General features: G+C 40.0%; 1 protein-coding gene across 2 annotated transcripts in view; it reads left to right on the forward strand.

The window, feature by feature from the left end:
- The window catches only part of LOC117804666 (chemokine-like protein TAFA-5), a 197,793-nt gene extending 180,134 nt beyond the window's left edge, over positions 1 to 17,659 (forward strand). For both annotated transcript variants that reach the window (XM_034672964.1, XM_034672965.1), the window contains exons 4-5: positions 8,905 to 9,106; positions 16,319 to 17,659. In XM_034672964.1, the coding sequence (XP_034528855.1) occupies positions 8,905 to 8,913 (9 nt within the window). In that variant the 3' untranslated portion in view covers positions 8,914 to 9,106; positions 16,319 to 17,659. The remainder of the gene's footprint in view (positions 1 to 8,904; positions 9,107 to 16,318) is intronic.
- Positions 17,660 to 21,838: the final 4,179 nt, after the last annotated feature.

The following is a 21,838-nucleotide window of genomic DNA, read 5'->3' on the forward strand; positions in this document are numbered from 1 at the left end:
AAGGCAGATTAAATGTTTGCTGTGTTCTCCCTTAACATACGGGCTAACACCCGCGCGTCAGCTGCCACCATTTGATGTGCCTCCTTTCAGAACCACTTCCATGCGTACTTGTTTAACCTCTGCTTGACTTCTTCCCAGTCTTTTGATGTTTCACCTTCACTCAACATTTTTGTATCTTTTACCCTTTCTCTTCACCTCCTTCCCTTTTTCCCTGTGTTCCATACATTCATCTTAGTCTGATGGTGCTTTCAGAGTACATGTTGTTCCTGTCAATAAAACACAGTATGGATTTTTTTTTTTTGCAGCCTGATTCAGAGGGGAAAAACATAGGAAGATTGATATACGCTCTGCTTATTCTTGACAGTGACGTTTTGAGCGGGGTTACTTTTATTAGCAGCACACAACACTTGCAGCTGAAAAGGACACATGCCAAATAGAGGTGTACTTGTGAAGCACCTAATTTATTTTCAGTATCAAAAGCCACACTGATGCACTGACAAGTTTCTCCTCTGAAGCACTGACCTATCAAAAAATGGAATTCCTTAGATGAGCCATTTCGAGCTCCAAGACTATAAATGAGCTCCTGCAGTTCACTTAACTGTATTAATGGAACAATAAAACGCTCTGCATGTCCATCAGCAACCACTTTATTTTCTTTCTGTTTTATCTCAGTACATAAAAGTGCGTTTTCGCCGAATGCATGCCTTATGGGGACCTTTATGAGCATAAAGATGAAAAATAATCACTTACAGAGTACGAGCCGGAAAATCTTGTAAAGCATAATGTTTCTAAATGTTCAAGTGTTCTGGCAATGATCCATGCCTAGTCCCACCCTTTTCGCTCAGTTCTACAGTGACAAATGAGCAAACTTCTATCCAGCAGAAACTTGTTCAACTTTCTAGATTGCTATTGGTTTGTTTACTAGCATTTCTTCATATCAGTCTAAACCCTTGAGACAACAGCTGTTTACCCATGCATTATGTAGGGTAGCCTTTCACAAATTTAGAGTTGGTCAGCAGCCATTTTTTATTGGGTCACCCATTAGCAGAATAAAATCTCTAAAAATGAGTGAGCTGATTTACTTATATACAAAATGTGTCCTACCCATTCTCATTCGCCCCCCTCTCTCCTCGCACAACCTTGTAGTGACACCTTTGTACGCCCTCTGGCTAGGCTACTCTTGCTGGGCAGAGAGTGGGCGAGCTGTATGTCACCTGTGGGAATCTTTTAGCTGTGCTTCCCTCAATTTAGGGGCCTTTGTATACATGTTGTGAACGAATATTCAAAGAAGAGCTCAACCTGGGGGTTTTGGGGAGGCGCTAATAATTCTTCAAATTATACAGACATCTCACAAATAAGCCAACACAACACAAGGAGTCCCCAAGAAATGGTGTTTCCCAATGGATGAGATAGAAATTCTTGAGTTTGTGTTCCATTTGATCTGTTAGTTTTTGCGTGCTGCTAGTTCGCCGTGACTGATGTTAGCATGTTGCCAGCTAACATATTTTATCTCAAGAATTTTTTTATTGATTTTCACACATAAACAAATATACAAAATGTACACAGAACACTGCACGATGAGATCAGCCGTTTCTAAGACAAAACCCATCCCTCATAACCCAACAGTCACAATGTCTGTATAGGGGCTCCATACTGCAAACATTTAGTAGAACAATCCTGGAGTAAACAGCGTTCTAGTGCTGGAAGTCAGGTTATCGGTTATTTTTGAAAATTACAAATTACAATGGTACTAGACAATAGAATATTTGGGTGGGAATGCATAGAATAGAAGAATGTTTAAAAAAAAAAGATTATAGAGATGAAGATTGTAAGGTCAAAGACAAAGACAAAGAAGGAGGGTGCTTCTTAAATTGGCTGAAGTTGCTGAAAGTGCTCCATAAAAGGTCCCCACATTTGAATAAACTTTTTACTGCAGCCAGTGACTGAATAGCGGATCTTTTCAAGATTTAAGCAGGACATGATGTCCCTAAGCTACTGACTGTGGATGGGCGGGGCAGCATCCCTCCATCTCAGCAAAACTGCACGTCTGGCAAAGAGCGATGTAAAAGCCAGAGTACGACTTTTAAATGGAGTCAGACGCACATCATCCTCTCCAGTAGTACCAAAAATGGCCACCAGAGGGTTCGAACATATTTTAAGTAACAGCTGCAACTAGTGGTGCTCAGGCCACCTATTTGCTAGCAGCCTAGACAGTACGATCCAAGCCCCAACTGAACCTGACAACTGTTCTGTTTTATATGTTTGTATCCAACCCAAGCCTGACGCAGTTGATGTAAACCAGAGTGCCTAGTTTGTATTACCATGTTGACTTTGATGTATGTAAATGTTAAAACTCACTTCACTTAACATGTGTACATACCGTCAGTGGCACTCTACACACCTGGTTTAACACTTACAGTGATAACTGTCAGTCTCTTTGCATTGGACATTATGGTAAAACTCATCATTTTAAATGAAATATGAATCTTAGGATCAACAGTTGTCCAGTCCTTAGCTAGCCATGTGCCCAGTCACGTTAACAACCCCAAGCACTGAACGGAAAGTAGTGTAGCCACACAAAGAAAGTGGGTCCATCATTTTTGTTTCTTTTCACAAGATAATGTCGATAAAAAATACTAGATAAGGTCAAACTAATAAGAAGTTCAGAGTGATATGTTGACTGTTTATTGAAGAGCCAATGTGACAGAACCCAAACTTGAACATCAGGTAAAGATTTATCTCTGAGCCTGGATGGACCTTCAGGGGTTGACGTTTCCAATCCCAAGCCATACTGACACTAGAGCTGGATGTAAGTCGACCAGAGTTAGAGGCACTGGTCACTGTAAGTCAATAATGGCAGTAAGATGCTGTTTGAGGTAAGCCCCCCTCTCACAGTTTTGGATTGCACTTCTGTAGGAGGTAGACTTCTTAGCTGAAGATGTGTTAATTCATTGTGGCACCAAATATATGAATCTGAGTTTTTCATTCTAGAAATTCTACAAAGTCAATTCTGGAAACAGTTTAAATGCTCAGCATGACCTCAGAACAGCATTTTCAAATATCAAGCCTAGAATAGATCTGCTGACTGGAAACGTCAACCTGCCACATACCTCTCATTAGAGCTAAGAAAAGGGTGAGAAAAAGAACATAGTAAAATAGAGTAAAACATTCATTCAGTCATTTTAGAATGTTAAAAACCTACAATTGTTTGAAAAAAGGGAACCTTTGCTGAGCGAAGCCAACACTCAGTAGGTTGAGGGGTTTTCTGTTGGTCGACAAGGTAGTTTTGTACATGAAGCTCTTACACTTAATGTTCATGGTTAGTTGTGTTCTTTATCATTACTTTGGATGTTTTGGCTATTCATGCTGTTTTTTGGGGGGTCTCCACTTCCTCTTTTGGGGCCTTAACTAAAAAGGTTTGGGAACCCCGATCGAGGCTTTACCTGCCAAACTCAATCATCCACCGTCACCACAGGTTGAAAGAGAATAATTAATGCTTTGGTCAACAGTAAGTGTGTTCAATATCCAAGACCTTCTCCTTTTCTTGCTTATGAAATGTGAACTTTGATTTAGAATCAAAACATTGACTAACACATGGCTGATTAAATCTTCAAGCTGTAGTTCTCACTCCAGTCAAAATTAATTTCCATTCATCCTTAATTGGAAGTTGGCATTTAGTTACTCTTGCATGAAATTGAATAGCAATTGTTCTAACACTCAACGTGTTCTTTTTCCCACTGGCAAATGATTTATAGAAATCGAGATAAACTGCATATGTTGTGCTAGAATGGGCAGGTGTAGCAAAAGCAACCAAAGTGTTTATTTCATAGTTAACTGGTTGGAAGAAAATGACATTTATGATACCTGACTGAAGTGGTACCAAAGCAGAATATATTTCTGTCAGGACCCCTCTTGTAAAAAATGATTAATCAATTGAGTGTAAAAAGTTATATTTGGCAGTGTGGCTGTGTTCTGGGAGCTCCCTGCCCTTCCATGTGCCTACGTGGAATGCCAAAACCTGAGGTGGGGAGAGCACACCTTCTGTCTCTTTCATGTGCATACATGAAAAGCAAAGGCGGGGAGAGCATCAGCAAAAATGAACCTGGGGTACAGAACAGAGCAGGCAACAGTGACAATATATATATAACACTAGTAATTTCAGACACAGCAGAAAAGGAAGTGCTGGGGTGGAGCTGTCAACTGATTGGTGCTGGCGTTAAGAGCAGCTGATGTTCTATTAGCTGAGCTGGATTTCATGGCCTTCTTGAACAAACAATAAAGCAAAAGCTATGTTAGCAAAGACGTTTTTTTATTACCAGTAGTTCAGTGACATACAATGGAATGGATAGAATACTTAAAGGCCCTGTGAGGAGTTTTGAAATGGCTGGAAAACAGACTTATGATGATACTGATGCCTCTTTATGACCTTCAATAGCAAACAAGTCCATCAGCAGCAACACTGGCACCTTCTCTGTTGTAATTTTTAGTAGGTGTCAGACCAGATGATGGACATCTTGCCTCAGAAACAGCCTTTATTTGACTGTTTTCATGGAAAATAATCACATTGCCTGATAAAGTTGACTGTTGAACACAACAGGATGAGGCTTTTGTTGAAAACACTACTTTTGCATGTATAGGACAAGAGATAAGAGGTTCCTCACAACAGCTTTAATGTTCAAACAGCAGGATCTGCAGAAATCAGTAGTTAAAGAAACACTTGTATGCAGCAAACAAGGAGTTAATTTTCCCATTTCCATCACTCTTTCCTCTCTCCATGACGCTAAATGGTTTGAATATACATTTTATCACACAGTTACCACAGTCAAACTCTAACTTTGCTGGCTCTTCCCTCAGCGCTTTCCTTTGGAAAAGCGATATGTAGTCTCAGCAGTCATCTCCTATAGCTCCTTGTCTCCGTGAAAGGCTTGCCGCTGTCTCTCCAGAGAGGATGGTGCTCTGCATTGTGCCCTCCACCATTTTAGACTGGCAGATGAAACGGCACAAGGAGCTTTCTCTCTCTGCATGTGCCGACGCGGGGAGCTCGGTGAGAAGGAGGGAGAGTGAGTGCACCATTAGAGGAGAAAAGCGAAATCACCTCAGGTTATCTGACGGCTTTTGTGACAGCCCGATAAGGAGTAAAAGAAATTCAAAACCGAGACAGAAAAGCTGCGCGAGCAAAGAAAAGAAATGTGAGTGAAAGACCTGGAGAGATTTGAGCCAGTCAGAAATGCACAGCATAAAATATTATTTAAGTCATTTTCAATGGGCATGCATCAAGCAGTGGCTGGTGTTAAGCCCTTAAATGCCCGTTCAGTTCTTTGGAAAGAACACTGCTTTCATTTTTTTTCTCTAAAACTTATAATTACACAAAATCCAACTGCAGGGAAAAAAAAACTGTCAAGACATTTTTGGGTGGTTGAAATGTTTTTTAATAAAGCGCCCAATACAATGCACCTCTTTGGCCAGAGTTTTCAAATTATTAATACACAGTAACACACTGTGCTGGAACATTTTTTATCCTGAAATGCAGTCAAATACACCTACTTGTCTTGTTGAGCACTCTACTCATCACATGTAATTATACAACACCACCATTTTCACACAGAACAGGAAACAGTGACTCGGACTATCAGAGAAAAAAGTACATGAAACATTTGAAATGACAAAAAAATCTTTAAATGTTTAAGTAGGTCTTAATCATACGTTTCATTAGGTCGGTCCTGATTGGGGGTATTTAGGCTGTGAGCAGAGTGCTCTGAGCAGAAGTGGCACCTATTGAGAGGAAAGACTGTGATTACAGTAATCAAGACTTTTCAGAGGGAAGAGGAGAGGAGATTAGTAGACAGAATGGACTAAAGAAAGAGGAAGATTAGGAGTTATTAAATGAGTGTAATGTTTGATAATATGAGCTCATGTGGAGCCATAATGCATATTTTATGCACTCTTTAGGTAGTCTGAGTGTGGGTGAGGGTAATAGTCTACAAGCAGACGCACTGCAAGTTGCTTTCCCTGGATTTAGCGCCTGCTTCTATTAAAAAAACAAGAAAAAAAACAGCCTCTCTCTTCCAAATGATGCAGTTTACACATGACAGTCTTCAGGCCGGTCTGTGTCTCAGTGTAAGCTTTCAGAGTGTTTCTGCATTTCTACATCTGCCAGTGACAGCATGTGTTCGGCAGAGTATGAAAAAGCCCTTTCGATTGGGGTTTGTAAGCCAGTGTGGAGGACCTCCCTCCTCCTTATACCCCCCTACCCCATCCTCTCTCCAATCACCTCCTCTCTGTCTCTTCTTCCCTCTGTGGATCCAGCTTAGGCATGGCCTGATGGGATCTCCCCAAAGCCTCACCATCACTACAGTCCCCCCCTCCTCCTGTGGGTGTGGGTCGGTACCAGCCTTGGTAATTGATCCCTCTGGGTGCTTCAGATGGATCCAACAGTGGGTTGAACAGAATCACCACTAAGAGGACAGCTGCTTGGCTACCCTAGACAGGCTGAGAGAAATGGCAAGAGAAACAGAGTGCCTGTTGATGCTAACCATTAGTTCTGTGGGCCAACGTCCTTGCAAATGGAGCCAAGTCAGCAGATCACCTTAGCTTTGGAAAATACCAAGACCTCCTTTTTGGGAAGCTAGCAGAGGTATTGGGGCAGGAAGTCTGTCTTTGTGGGACTTATTCAAAACCCGAGCTAGTGAGGGATCTGCTAAATTAGCCGTAACATTTAAGCAAGCTAGCTACTTAAAGCAACCTTGACTGTTTTCCATCTTCAATGTAAGAACTTCTGCAGTATAACAAAACAGGGAATGATTGCTGTCTCCATATTCAAACACTCTGAGAATCTTCCCTTAGAGCACCTAACTTAGCTTAAAAACGTAAAGCAACGGTCTAAGTGCGTGCCCGATATACAGAGGCTATAGCCCTTGGCGAAGAGGTTGCAGGTTCGATTCCAGCCTCAACCATTTACTGCATGTCGTCCCCAGGGGTGCAGCTCGCACAGCTCAAGGTGAAGCTTCCACCAAAACTGCTCCCCCTAGTGGCTGGCTGCAGTATAGGTCGAAAAATCGGTCTCCCCCATTCCTTTGAATGGGGCTGCTGTCACACTTTAAAAAAATAAATACATGTCATACGAATGTTTCTCACATCCATATGCTGTGGTGATATGTAGTTATTATTTGAATGTTTTGTGTTCAAGGCGTCTTTTTTCTGAAAAGTTTCTTTTTCGTTAGTTATCAGAGGTTAAAAAACAGGGTTTTACTTCCGGGTGTGCTTTGATTGACAGCTGCCGTAGAGGAAAATTCCATTACTGTGAAAACTACCGTGGCAACCACACAAATTCTCTACTGCGCAGACTCTGCACAATGTCTGCGCATTGGAACGGGGTTTTTTGGCTTCAAAACCGTACAACAGGAGAAGGCAGAGCAACATATGGTCCTCCCCCGCTCTCTACTCCCCACATTTCCTGTCTCTCTTCAGCTGTCCTGTCAAAAAAAAAACTAAACATTTAAAAACGTAAAGCAAGAAGTTTTAGCCTAGGATCAAGAAATATTCTAAGAGCAACCTTTAGCATGTTCCTTCAAAAATCAGTGATTTGTTGATCCACAAAAAAAAGAGGAAATAGCCGTACGATCGGCATCTCAGAGCGATAAACTAGCGTGGGATCTACCCTCACAGAGATGTCACTTTTTCTGTCTCTCCTAAAACATATTGACTGCAGTGTGATTTCTCATGTTAAATATGAACCCTCTAATTTTGCTGTTTTAACCATTTTGTGCATATTGCTGCTCTCGATGTTATTCTGCGCTCTCTTTTGTCGCATCATTCATAACAAGCCTTCCTATGAAAGTCTCACATGTCCTGAGAACAAACCCATGAGTTAAACTTCCATTTTTCTATTCTGGTGATATTCCACAATCAAATCTATAGCATTCCATCTACTCACTTTCATTCATTCTTTGGAGGGCATTTGTTCTATTTCCCCATCTTTCCACTATTTCCTCCTCATCTTCAGAAACTCTTAAGAGTAGCGAGGAGGACTTTTAATAGGATTAAAAGTTTTTCACTTTAGGAGCTCTCTGAAGTGCTAAGATGCTTTGTGAATAACTTTTGCCTTTACAAAGATCTACTCTTGACTTTATGGTAAATTCGAAGAAAACCTGATGATTCGAAGAATTTTCTTAGAATTTTGTCACTTGGTTTAAATCTTCGTACTTAAAAGCTTTGTGGCTGCTGATGCTTAGATAAAGTGCATTACTGAGTGTATTGAAAATGATTGAACGCAACACTGACAATGTGTCCTTTACAGGAGCTGTACAATCGCCTTGTTAAACCTGTTGTATTGCTTCACTTCAACATTCAGGAGTTATTGTATATTGTGTGCTGAAAACAATACATCTCAGGAGAAAATCTACTTTTAAAGTGTTGAGAAAAACTCAACTAAGTTGGAGTTCTGGGAGAACATTTCTTCAAAAAGACATTATTGATCGCTGGGCAGTGACATGCATGAATTGTCATTGTCTTAGCATATTAGCATGGCTAAAAAACATGACACAAAATATCTACTTCTTTTGTGTCCATATACACAGTAACTTGAAACAGAGAAATGTATGTTGCAGATGAGTATTGAATAAGGTATCAAGTATGAATAAATGTTTTTTTTTCTGCCGTTATCTCGCTCAAAAAGTCATTGTCTTAAATTAAAATTACCAATAACTGTTCTATTTTACCACTTAATGTTTAGATCAGCCACCTTGTAACTAACACATGCACAAGGTTGGTATGAACCTTAACACCTTAGAGAGACATATTGATATTGGTGGTGGTGTTGCTGGTGATGTATGACTGTGAATCTCTGACTAGAAATCACTGCATCCTCGTGATAATCAAATCATCTCCCCCCTCTCTCTCCTTCAGGCTCTATGACGCGACAAGAGTCCCCCTCGACACTCTTGCACTATGGAGAGCATTGATGACCCCTTGACAGACAGCCAAAAACCATCAACCAACACCACCGACACCACCGACATCACAGCACGTCCACCAAACCCTGGTCCCGCAAAGGCAGGAAGCAACACGAGCAGCTGCAGAGCACCGAGGGCCTCGAGGAGGCAGAGAGGTACAACGGAGAGCCACTGAATATGACTTTCCCCCTTTAAAGAAATAATTTACTTTATGAGTGAAATCACTTCCTTTTGTGTGGGCGATTGAGTTTTCTCATTTTAATCTTTGTATTTTTAACTTCAGTGAAAATCAACGACTTATTTCATTGATTTATGAAACCACAAACACATTATCTTCCAGTTTAGCAGAAGACGCAAACAAAAGGAACACACACAAATCAAGATACAATTTAAACAGCCGTCTGCTTGTTTGATATCTCTATTTGGTTTTCTCGTTTTCCATAAGCTCACAAGCTCCCTAGTGTGTGCTTAAACACAGGAAATCCATGTGTGCGGCAATACCAGTAAAACCCATCGGCTTATTTTGAGCTTGTTTTTACTCTGCTTTATTGGCATGCTTTGATATTGTCTTTAAAGTACTGTGTCAGATGGCGTCTGTGTGCTCAAATAAAACAAGGCGCCAGACAGACTCTGGTATTAATGCATGTGATCTGGAAAACACAGAGTAGCTGTGTTGTAAATTTAACTTTAACATTGCAGTGAAAGGGATGAGGTCTAAGTCGTACAAATGCCCGGTCTCATCGAGGTTCAGAAAAGCAAGCTCTTCCATCGGTCAATATTGTCATCGTTTATGGCCGCAGTTATTATTTGCCTTGGAGGGAAATATCTTGTCCGGCTGCTTTCCAGTCCAGACAGCGAGTCTTCAGTAGATTTGAAACTATAAATAGACACAGGGAGGAATGTATGCTGTGAACTCAGATCATCCCACAGTGTGTCAGAGAAGTTTATTGCCTGTTTACTAAGCGGCTATCTGAGATTGGATTTAAGCATTTGATTCTATGATATACTACATAAAAGGAACACAATCCCATATTGCCTGCAATCATCTGATCGCATCCAGTGCCACGGAATGCAGAAACTTAAATGAATACACAATAGGACGAGATATAATCTTAACATTACAGTGTATTGAGGGTCATAAAACAAATCAGTGACATTGTGTTATTCCTTCAGGAAGCCAGTGTTGTAGGATGCAATGCTAAATCTGTTCTAGAGTTTCCTCTTGAGCATTAAAGTAACCAATCATATCGTAGCATGCAGATAGTGAACTGTGTTTGCTTTGATGTTGAGAAGAAATGCAGTATGAAAGGGTTGATAATGACATAACACCCAAGATAGCTTTGAACTCTCTCTTAATGTGGAATGGGGCCTAGTGTCTGGAGGCCCATGCATACATGTTCATGTGTTTTGATCTCAGTATCAGCTTCAGGCATTATCCAACTTCACAGCATGTAATGAGCAATTTCCCTCCCTGATTAACCTGTGGATCATTCCTAACCTACAAGTCCACTTATGAATATTCATTAAGAGGGCTATTGTGTAGCGGATCCAGCAGAAAGCGTGCCTGACTGCACACGACTTAACATTAAACAGCGAGGGCAGGAACAAGCATTAGAAACAAGTATAGTGTGTTGATGCAAAAAGCAGCTGCACTTTCCAATGACAGATGAGCAGAAGGCACTTAATTCCATTAGCTGAGGTTTCAGCACTACCTTGTGTTCTTTTGTGAATGCAAAAATGATTCAATCAATTCATCAGCTGTGCACTCCTGAGATTTTGCATTAATCACATCTATCAGAGTCCAGATGAAGAGTTTAGAGAGGAAAAGTGGATCAATTTTTCTTTCATGCCTGCCTATTCACACGTTAACAAAGTGTCACCGTGTAGGGTTTTGAAGGGAAGAGTTCACACAGAGAGGAAATGTCAGACTGAGGCTGTGTGTTTGGGCACATTTGCTCTACTCACTAACTCCCAGCTGGAGAGCGACTCCATATGTAATTTGTATACTTCTGTTCAGCTCTTGCAGATGTGGCCGCCTGCTCTTTCACTTGAATGCACGTAAAATGCATACGAAGGCCAGCACAAATGCAGCCACAGTTTCATTTATACATCAAAGCTCTAGCTCTATGTGACGTCCCTAAAATAAAATGTTTTCCCCTGTCCTCCACTGAACGCTGCTGGGTACATATCAATATGTATTGAGTGGATTGCCTGCTCGCTCCATAACAAGAGAAGTCTGCACAAATTAGACATTTACACAGATGGATTCTCTCCATGACTTTCCCTTCTGTTACTTTGACACCTGCAGCAGTTATCAGTCTCACTCTGCTCTTGTTTGAACAGCCAGACCCCACTGTACTCAAAGTTTGCCCATGTGTTCAATAGTCAGATGGCCTCTGCATTTTCTTCAGCTCTGTATTCCACCGGCACAAGAATGGGAATTTTCTCTCTCAGCGTTATAAGATATAAAATAGAGTAATATGGTCGTTTCCTGATAAACCCTAGGTAATAATCACCTAGGGCCAGTGAATTTTATTCATGGGGCAAAATCATCTCATATTCATACGACATTCGTTCCTCTTTTTTTTTTTTTTTTATAGTAGTCTTGCATTTCACTGAGATGAGATTTGTGTGTGAGATTTATGGGCAGCCATTTGCCTCAGTGTGGGTGTGAGAAAAAAAGGAGAGCCATAGAGATATGTACGGAAATTACCATAGTAGACCCAGACGGTGGTGGCTTACATAAACATCACCATCTCTATGTTTGGCGTCTATTTAAATTCACTTGGGTTCAATTCCTCCTCAGATTTTTGCAAGTTTTTTTTATGTGTTGATAGTGAACTGTCAAAGAACAATCTAACAGTAATATTTTATCACTTCCTGTATAGTGTTAGAAAGGCTAGAAAGTAGATGAATGCTAGTTTTTGAAATGTGTCATACTACAAGTTATGAAAACTGTAAGCTACCAACTGACTGTAGCATTAGCAAGGAAAAGGTCAAATGCTTATATTAGCTGATGCTTTATGTTGGCTAACAAGTCATCATATATGTTCTGTCTGTTTGTTTTGGCCCATCCTTTTGTGTTGTGTAATGCTGTTAAAAAAGTACTGTTAGGTATCAGTTACTTTAAGCTGGAATATATCAGCTAAGGAGAGATTGCTAACTTTAGATGTTGCCTAATAGCTTAGGGGCTAACTTGTCGTTTTCCTTAAAACTTCGGCCAAATGTGCCTCCAGGATTTCATTTCTCTTTTCAGTTGTCTTCAAGGTTCAGGGTTCACTTTATTGTCATTCAGTCACATTTGAAAAAAACATGAAGGAACGAAACACATTACTCAGGTCCAGCAGATTACAGAATAGATAACAAGCTAAAAGTAGACTCCACAAATAAAGAAATAAATACATAACCTAAAGCCAACAGTAAGCAAATATAAAAACGTATTTTAAAACCAGCGAGAAAATGCAGTAATGGGTGCATGCAGTCACAGCGGTAAAGTGCAATACTTGCTCATGAATCAAAAATTGTCAGATAGCAGTACTTAATAGACAGCAGTGGACAGTAACAAAGTAAAGTTACATAAGTTCTGTACTTTATTACATTTAAGAGACAAAATTTGTACTTTTGACTCCACTACATTTTGTTTTTTATAAATATTTTTATTGAGAAATATGGCAAATTTACAATGACAGATCATCTTCGGAAGTCACAACAGCAAAGACATGTATAGTGAGTGACTATTACATCAGAATACTGTGCATCTTAAGTATTGAAATAAAAAAATAACAATACAACAAGCCATAATTTCCTTTTTCAGTGAGCATAAAGAAAAAAAAACAAAAAAACAAGACATATCTCCCCCCCAAAAAAAAAATATATAGTAATAATGTTAATAAAAGTTATAATAGTAATATATTAATAAAACTAAATATAATAAAATGAATTCCACTACATTTCTATGAATTTTCTTGTTACTTTCTACTTTTGCTAAGACATCAGATGATACATTTTCTTTTCTTTGCTGATCTTAAAGACAAACTGTGTTCATGAACTTCTGCGAGTGTTTTAACTAAACAGTGTTGCCGTACCTTACGTTAAGCATCTCCATGATTGAACATAGAGCAGATGCAGAGCAAATCAGTCGAATCAGGCATTTCATTGTGAGATAGTAACAATGGCTACGACAGAGAAGGATTACAATTCTCTACTGGAGCACGTGTGACTATTTCAGTCAGGAGAGACACAGTTTGAAGATTAAATGTTATTTATTACAACTTAATGAATAATGAAACTTGACAGAAATCTTTGGCTTTAGGACTCTATGGGGATAATGTTGTGAGCGTAGGATGTGTGCATTTGGCAGCAGAAGAAATCCCCCTAGAGTCCAGACACTGGTGGTGGTGGTTGATGAATTCTAGGAATTGAAGACTTTACAGAGACCAGGTGGGAGATGGAGAGGTGGAGGGGTGCGCACCATCAATGCAAGAAGGAACTACCCGGAAAGAGAGACACATTTAAAAAGACAGCAGAAAGTTGATAGGCTGAAGATAAAGGCGTGCCACTGAGCTATTGGATTAACCAATGACAGCTCCGGAGCGTGCAGCTGGAAGTGGGTGAGCTATTGAATGAGGGAGAGGAGAGTTAAACAACTGCTGTGATTGCTTTATAGTCTTCCTGTCTGAACTTTCACTAGAGTTACATATCTTGAGCCCATGCGTTCTCACTGTGTGAAGTCTGAGTGACATTTTCCCTGGTCATATGGAGAATGAAGCATGTAAGTTTTAAAAAACAACTTACATGAGCATTGTGAAAATACAACAATGTTAAGTATTTTAAAAGCAAGTACTCCAATACTTGATCTCAAGTAATAACTTCACTAAAACCAAGAGTAGCTATTCTTTCACTGCAGTAATGAAGTTGTCTACTGTGTCCACGACTTCTTATAGATCTTACAACCTGGACTGTAGCAGCATTTGAGCTTCCCATCCTAAGAATGATGTCAAAAGTAAATGGCTCCTGTGTGAATTTGGTCAGTGGGATTAAACACCTGTCAGCACAGCAGTCACACTCTAGCACTTATTACAGTCATGCCCATGCTTTAAGCTGTTACACCTCTGGGTCATTTCATGCCCAGCTCCTACAGAACCACGACATTATCTCTAATAAAACCCCCCTTACTCATTTAGATGTTTATTATTCCCACAGCATTCAGACATTGTCATCTGTGATGCATGCTACTACTCCTTCAAACACCTGCCCCTTTCATGGTAATTTGCACCCTGTGAAATCATCACAAGTTCATTATAATGAATTAAGCTTCAGTGGCAATGCAGTAGTCATGTAAGGCATCCGCGTCTGTAGTAAGTTGGCTGTGTGACTAGCGGGGGCCAGATGGTGAGGAGGCTTCCAGATTTGTCTTTCTATGGTAGATAAATTGTTTCTCACTCTCTGCACTGTGAGAATTGCTTTGTTGTTGGGTTACACCCGCTGAAGAATTGTAAATATTTGACAGGCAGAACAAAGAGAGAGTAAGCTGTTGAGTTTTTATTTTTCCTTCTCTCACGATGCCATCAGAGTGCTGTAATTAGCACCTCAATGTGGTGGAGAGATTCGTGTATGCACAGTGCTTTATAGCAACACATAATGTATTAACTAGTTTGCCCCTGAAAAATAGCATTTGTACTTTAAAAAAACAACATTTGGGAATAGATTATCTGCAGTCATGCAGAGAGTTGGATTATGGTATTTAAAGCAGGATTTACTTACTGTATGAGGCTACAGCCAGAAGCCAGTTAGCTTAGTCTACAAACTGAACTTTACAACAAAATCTACTGAGCTTAGTTAACTCTCCGCTGGCTGGAAGAGTCACATTTAGCATCAAGGGTACTGGTATCGATCTTGTTTTCTTTCGCTTGGCAAGAGAAAAATAATCGTTTGTTAGACTGTTTTGAACATACATTTTTGTACAGTACAAAGAACAGGCTTAAAGCTCATGGTGAGCAGTTGTTGTTATGACTGTGCAGTGCAAGCCTAGCAGATTTTCCAGCCTCCAGCCCAAGCGGCAACCTCCGGTCTCAATCAATGAACCCACGCGGAAATGTTATAAACTGCATTCATTGAGAATCCGCTTGAGGCTGGCTGCAGAAACACCGGGAACCACATACACACCAAGCAGCATTAATAAACATGTGTACAGCCTGGTTCAAAAAACGGCTTGGCTCTATGTAGCTAATCGGCACACACTGTACGGGGGGTGAATTTTTTTCTAACGCAACAGTTCAGAAGATATTAAGATCATGAGTTTTTGCCCAAATAAGGACATGACTCACTTGACTCCCGGACAGGAACACATAGCTGTTGGCTAGGAGGCTCAAACTCCACCTCTTTACGTCACACTCTACCTGGTTGAGTTTTGATTTCCAATATGGCTGCCGTCGATTGGCTTCAAAACAGCGCTCATGATCAAATGGGTGACGTCACGGATACTACGTCCATTATTTATACAGTCTATGATCCAGCCATGAGAAATGGAGCTGATGTGGAAGTGCTAACAACTGCAGTTCCTTAAGTGTCCACTTAAGGCTGCCTCTGGAAGTATCGAAAACCACATACACACCATTTGTAATAAGCAGATCTTAACAGCAAAAATAAACATTTTTACAGCCTGGTACATAATGGTTGCGGTCTGACTAGATAATTTCTCTTTCAACACACTAAATGGGAGGTGATTTTTGTTAACTCAGTAGTTTAGAAGATATTAAGATTCAAAGTTTTGCTTAATTAGAGGCATGACTAGCTTGACTGTTAGGCCGACACACCGTAGCTGCTAGCAAAGAGGGTAAAAGTCTGCGTCAAATCCACATCTTTACGTCGTACTTGATTGATGGAAGTTAGGTTGAGTCAGCATTTTCAATATGGCAACTGCAGACGATAGGCTTCAGAACTAAGCTACAGAAACAATTAGGTGACATCACAGAGATTACGTCCACTCATCATTGTCTACATTTTGTATGTATCTGCTAGCTAAGCAAAGTTAACCTTCTACTAACCTGGGCTTCATATTTAAAATGTGGATAAGACATAAGCATGTATCATCTTATCTGACTCAGCAATAATTTAAATCAATGTTTCGTGTAACAATCTTGAACCTTACTTCATACCATATACAAGAAAAAAACTATAACACAACTTTAATTCTTGGGGACAAAAAGGGCATTATATATGTTTTGAATCATAATATACAGAAAATACATTAAAAAAAGCCAACATTTTAAAGAATGAAATGCGCTTCCACATCAATGCCTCCTAAAATAATGACAGTATCTGTATGCTGAAACAATCTTCACGTTGTTTCTCTCTTGATTTCACAGGTCTCATAACACAGCCTCCAGGGAACAAACCAGGGATGGACTGTCTAAGGGATCGAGCTCTCCCCGGGGCAGTGGACAAACAGCTCGCTGTAAAACACCTTCTATATCCTGTGACTGGCTCCTCTGGGTCTGTGACTGCTCCCTCCTGCTATCTGTCGTTGGGTCAAAATGTCGCGTCCACTTTCTCTCCACTCTATCTGCCTGCTCTGTAAAGTTAGCAGCGCCTGCTCGTGCCACGGAGGATCAGACACCTTAAAGTCCCATGAACGCAGGGTTTCTTTTTCCTCATTTGGAAGTACGCCGTTTGAAACTGCTTGGGATTTTCCACATCACATCCAAGCCTCTAGGGCAGGTGCTCCGGAGCAAAAGACAGGACCATTTGTAGACCAGACCCTGCTGCTTTTTCGGACCATGTTATGAGGCAGTGAAAAACTGAACTGAGCACGCTCTGCTGTGAATAGGCCTTCTGCTGGAGAACACCTCCCATATTTTTATAGACCAAAGAGCAAAACAACATATATGATCTAGTGACAGAGTGGACCATCTGGCAAAGACACACAGACTAAGTGAAGTTGCTGTTTGTTTCGCCAACGACTGCCCCCACGAGGACACCATGCACAAGGGGACAAATGCAAACTGAACCTTGCGCCATGCGCCAGGCGGCATATGTACTGTACACAATCAAAGGAGTACTTTTAAAACTTTGCAGAATTTTTTTTTTTGTCAGACTGAGCCCACTACTGTATTTTGGAACTGGAGATATAGGTACTACATATGTATAACTGTGTATCAAAAAAAACCTGATTTGCATTTTTACGTAGCTACAGTTTGGACAGATTTGGGAAGCGTTGTGAAGTTGGATCCGGAGCGCAAATCATATCAAAGAGATGATGAATATCTAAATAGAGTATGGATGCTGTTGATTCTGAAAAGGAGGAGTAAAGAAATGTCATTAAATGTATTTTAAAAGGCCCTAAAAAGTTATATATTTAACAGTTTTATATGTTGTACCTTTGTAGAGAAGCTTATTGGACTTAAAATGTGGTCACAATGGCAGTTTAGTAGGATGTGAACACACGCTGTTGTTCTCATAACTGCTGGCTCATAGTCCCAGGTTTTCTGTTCACACCTCAGTAGCCGCTTTCTTTTCATGGTCATCTACAAGTCACTGTCTATCCGAAGCATTAAAGAAAAAAAGGAAAGTGACAATTTATTGAGGACTGATCTGCAGCCAACTGAACATTGTAAATCTATGGTAGTCAGTGGAAGCCATTGAAATCTGCTAATTTGCTATGATATTGTATTGTACACGGTGTGGAATACTGACTCATTTCCTCTCTATGGGTTTTGATCTCTTAATTTATTTTTGTGCTTGTGTTTGTTCGCACAAATCTGGCCTCTCTCCAGCAGCAGCGAGGAATACAGGGAGGGAGGGAGAGAGAGAGAGAGAGAGAGAGAGAGAAAGCTGAGGAAGCATTGCAGAAGTATTATAGTCATTTACGTACATTTTTTATCATGAAATATTTTAAGAATAAATTAAATACATGAAAAGAAATGTCCTCTGCAAATTAAGAAGGTCATGGGGGTCCAAGATCAAGTAAAAATTCGAATGATCTTATTCTGGAGGTGATTATAATACCTGTGTGTGCTTGATCACCAAGACTGGAAATGAACACTCCCGCCCAGGTGAGAAGTTGGGTTAAGTTAAAGTCTGAGGCTGTTTTGGAAACCATACACTATACTACTAGTACGTACAGATTTGACCAAAATTCAGTATGTAGAATGTGAACAAGAGCAAAATCTGCAGTATGTGAAAACTACCCGGATGTCGTACTGATTTGGGAAAAAGTCTCAGTATGCATTGGAGCAGTCTCCCTCGCGTACTGTTTCCCACAATGCACAGCATTAATGTTCCACTTTTTCTGTTTAATTCTTTTTTTACTGGGGGAACTCAGTTTTTTGGTGCTGTGGAAATTATTTTATTACATATAAACCACTTCCTATATTTTTAAATTATAAGTGGATGCTAAAGAAGCAGTTTTGCAATCAGCTTGGCCAATGTTTATTTCTGCTTTTCCAAACCGGGAATCCGGTGATGCCTGGCACAGAATTCTGCAGAACAGATCCAACAGAACAGTCCTACTACAATACATATACCTTCAAACACAGTATGCAGTACTCACTGCATACTACATTCGTAGGTAGTATGTAGCAGGCCGTTTCGAAAACAGCCAAAGTCTGCATCTTATGAAGGTTTCCTGTTATACTTGGCAGATACTGGGTGTTGGTAACTTAAAGATTTGGCAGAAGATTAATACACACATCTAATTTTTACCCTGAAAAAGGTTTTATTTACCTCTGGAAAGATGTGCTTTAAAAAATAAATGGGTGTATTATACAGACGAGCATAAGAGCCACTGAAAAAAAATAATTGGAGAGCAGGCGAGCAAAGACAATTTTTTTAAGGTGTATTTTTTTGTTAATTCTGATATCAAAGTCAGAATTCTAACTTTTTTCTCAGAATTCTGAGAAAACTAATCTGAATGTTGGAGGGCAGGGGAGCAAAACAATATTTAATTAAAAAGGTGTATTCTTTTGTTTTAATTAATAGATTAAAGTCAGTTTTTTTCCCCCTCAGAATTCTGAGATTAGAGTAATAATTCTGACTATTTAAATTTATACAGAGACACACTTTGATTGTTTATACACACAGAGAGGGAACCTCTTACTGTCTCTGGGTGCATCTCAAAGCTCTAAACTGCAGTCTCCTCGCTCCTCGGCCGAACCGGAAGCACTTACTGACGCGCAATTTTAACTTGCGTCCCAAAGCTCTAAACGCTGCTGGAGGAGAGAGGAGCGAGGAGCGAGGAGCGAGGAGACTGATCCGAGGAGGGAGGAAACACGAGAGCAGACTTTGCGAAAGTCTTTTCTCTGACAGACACGCCCCCTTATCGAATATCACCCACCGATTGGACGCTGCAGCGGCTCGGACTTAACCGAAACTTAACATCAGCTGAGTTTAATAACAGAGAAAAGACGGTCCTTAAAACAGTCACTAAGGGTGCCCTGAAACAGACCATAAAGATACGTCGGTTTGTAAACAGTCTGTATGTGATGAGCTGAGATTAAAGTGTTTGATGTGAGTTTTAGAAACAATATGCTGATTTCAAAATCATAAATTCAATATAACAGAGGATAGATTATGTTATATCTGATTGTTTTTGTCAGATTCACTGACTAATGAAATAGAGTAATAGAGTCTATTTCTTCCTGTTATTTCCCCGTTTGTTCTCATTTTCTTCATGAAGAGAATAGAAGTCTGACAGTAAAGTTTGTTTCCTGTCAGGTTAATGAAGTTTCATACGAGGCTGATCATTAATGAACACGGGGTTTGAAAAGAGTTGCATGGTTTATATTTTCCCTTGAAGTAATAAATAATTTAATAATGAGGCATTTTACCGGTGAATCGATCCGTGATGCTTTAAGACAGAATAAACAGAGAGCTGATTCTCTACATGTGCAGGTGTGTGTTAAACAGGTAAAGCACAGAGACAGAGCTCTGTTACTGTTTATATTTATCAGAGTTATTACAGTGAACATGTGTGTTAAACAGGTGTGTGTTAAACAGGTAAACACAGAGACAGAGCTCTGTTACTGTTTATATTAATCAGAGTTATTACAGTGAACATGTGTGCAGACACAAACAGCTGTTAAAGCCGTCATCACAAACCGACGCCGCTTCACGTGACGCTCCGGAGGAGAGGACGTCTCATTTCTCTAAATACAAATCTCCTCTCTCCTATCTCCTCTGGTTTCATTTCCTCCCATCTCTGGTGGGCGGGACTAAGACGCGAGGAAGAGACGCGAGGATGGACGTTTAGAGCTTTGAGAAGCACCCTCTGAAAGCGAGGCAATGACTCAGCACAGAGCAATGAAACTCCAGTGTATGTGTGTAAGCTACGCACACCTGGTCTCAATCAAGGCCAATCAGCCACACCCACACCGGATTCTGCTCTGGGATGATTACCCCACCAATATCAATGAGGGCCCTTTACACTGCATTACAATTAGAGATTTCACATTGTGTATTTGGAAAAAAAAAAAGTGTCAAAAAGAACAGGCGCAGTTTGGATGCAAGTTGCAGGGCTCATGGTTAGATTGCAGCCCAAGAGTTGTTTTGTATGATTTTTCTATTCTAAGACATTTTTTTACAATTTTTTAATGTAGGATCTAAAACTTACAAACCTGTAACTTATGTAAAAATGTAGGAAAAATCTTACTGATACATTTAAATTAAGTTTCCAGTAATTAGGCCACTTTTTTCTGCAGAAACATAATTTATGGCAATATCCAAATGCAATGAAGACCCCAACCAAGAGTGTTTTTGAGCATTCTATGTGTTACCTGATGAAAGGAAGCCACTTAAAAGTGTATGGTTCAGTTTCTTTGCCTGTAGATAGTTTAATAGAGCCGGAAAACTGGACCAAAAAAGGCAGACTTCAAAAAGGTAAGTCAACAGAAGAGTATTTATGTGTGTTCAACCAAGAAGACTGGTTTCTGACCGCACTATTAAACCCCCCAGAAGCATTAAAAAAGATGCTCCTCTTTTGACTGCTCTGGTGACACTGCGCAAGCAAGGTGAGAAGTGTAAGTTCTAAAAAATACAGTGATTTTTTTTACAGCTATAGAGGGATTCAACCATGCAGACGTGTACCTATTGTGTCTGACAGCAGCTATGTGGAGAAAAGACAACAAAAGAAAAGAAAAATATGTCAGTTGAATGCATTAATCCATCAAACCATGCAATTATTCATTCCACAGATCTGTTCTGAACAATGATGGATGCTGTTGGGAGGTTTTCCAATACAGTTTTCAAGGGCTATTGAGTTGACTTGAGTTGATGACACTTGCAATAATAATGACTGTATCAGCACAGTACAGGCTGCTTGCGAGTATAGCCCATTATCACTTCATCTTCAGTGCTGCTTAAAAGCTGTAGTTTAGCTGCAATGTGACACGGTTCACACAAACAAAAGCATTTCTATTGATTTGTTTTTTAATACTTCTGATAAGAGTTGTGATACTGCTCCATACAGCGAGACCCACAAGGTGTCTACCTGCATCACTGTTAAAGTATTCAGTAAGTAATACATTATGTATTGCTGCAGAGCCCCCCATGATCCAAGCCCTGTAAAAGATGGAATCCAAACACATTATCCATAAAGACCCACAGATTGCAAAGTGAATGTTGGTAAACCTGGCATGCCTTCACTGTTGCATCAATTCCTGCAATGCAAGTCGGTATAGTTTGAACTTTAAGGTACACAAAAATTACGCCATTCTTGCAACAAGTGTGCAATGAGGAAGACTGGGGCAATGTTGTTTAATTGTTTCTCAACCTTTTACTGGCGATACATAATTTAATGCGAAAGAGAACTATTCTCCATGACCTTGTTATTCATAGTGTCTTCCATTAAACATCAAATTTCCAATTTGACTCACATAAACTCACAACTTCTT

Source organism: Notolabrus celidotus, chromosome 21, assembly GCF_009762535.1.
Source record: "Notolabrus celidotus isolate fNotCel1 chromosome 21, fNotCel1.pri, whole genome shotgun sequence".
Classification (NCBI taxonomy): domain Eukaryota; kingdom Metazoa; phylum Chordata; class Actinopteri; order Labriformes; family Labridae; genus Notolabrus; species Notolabrus celidotus.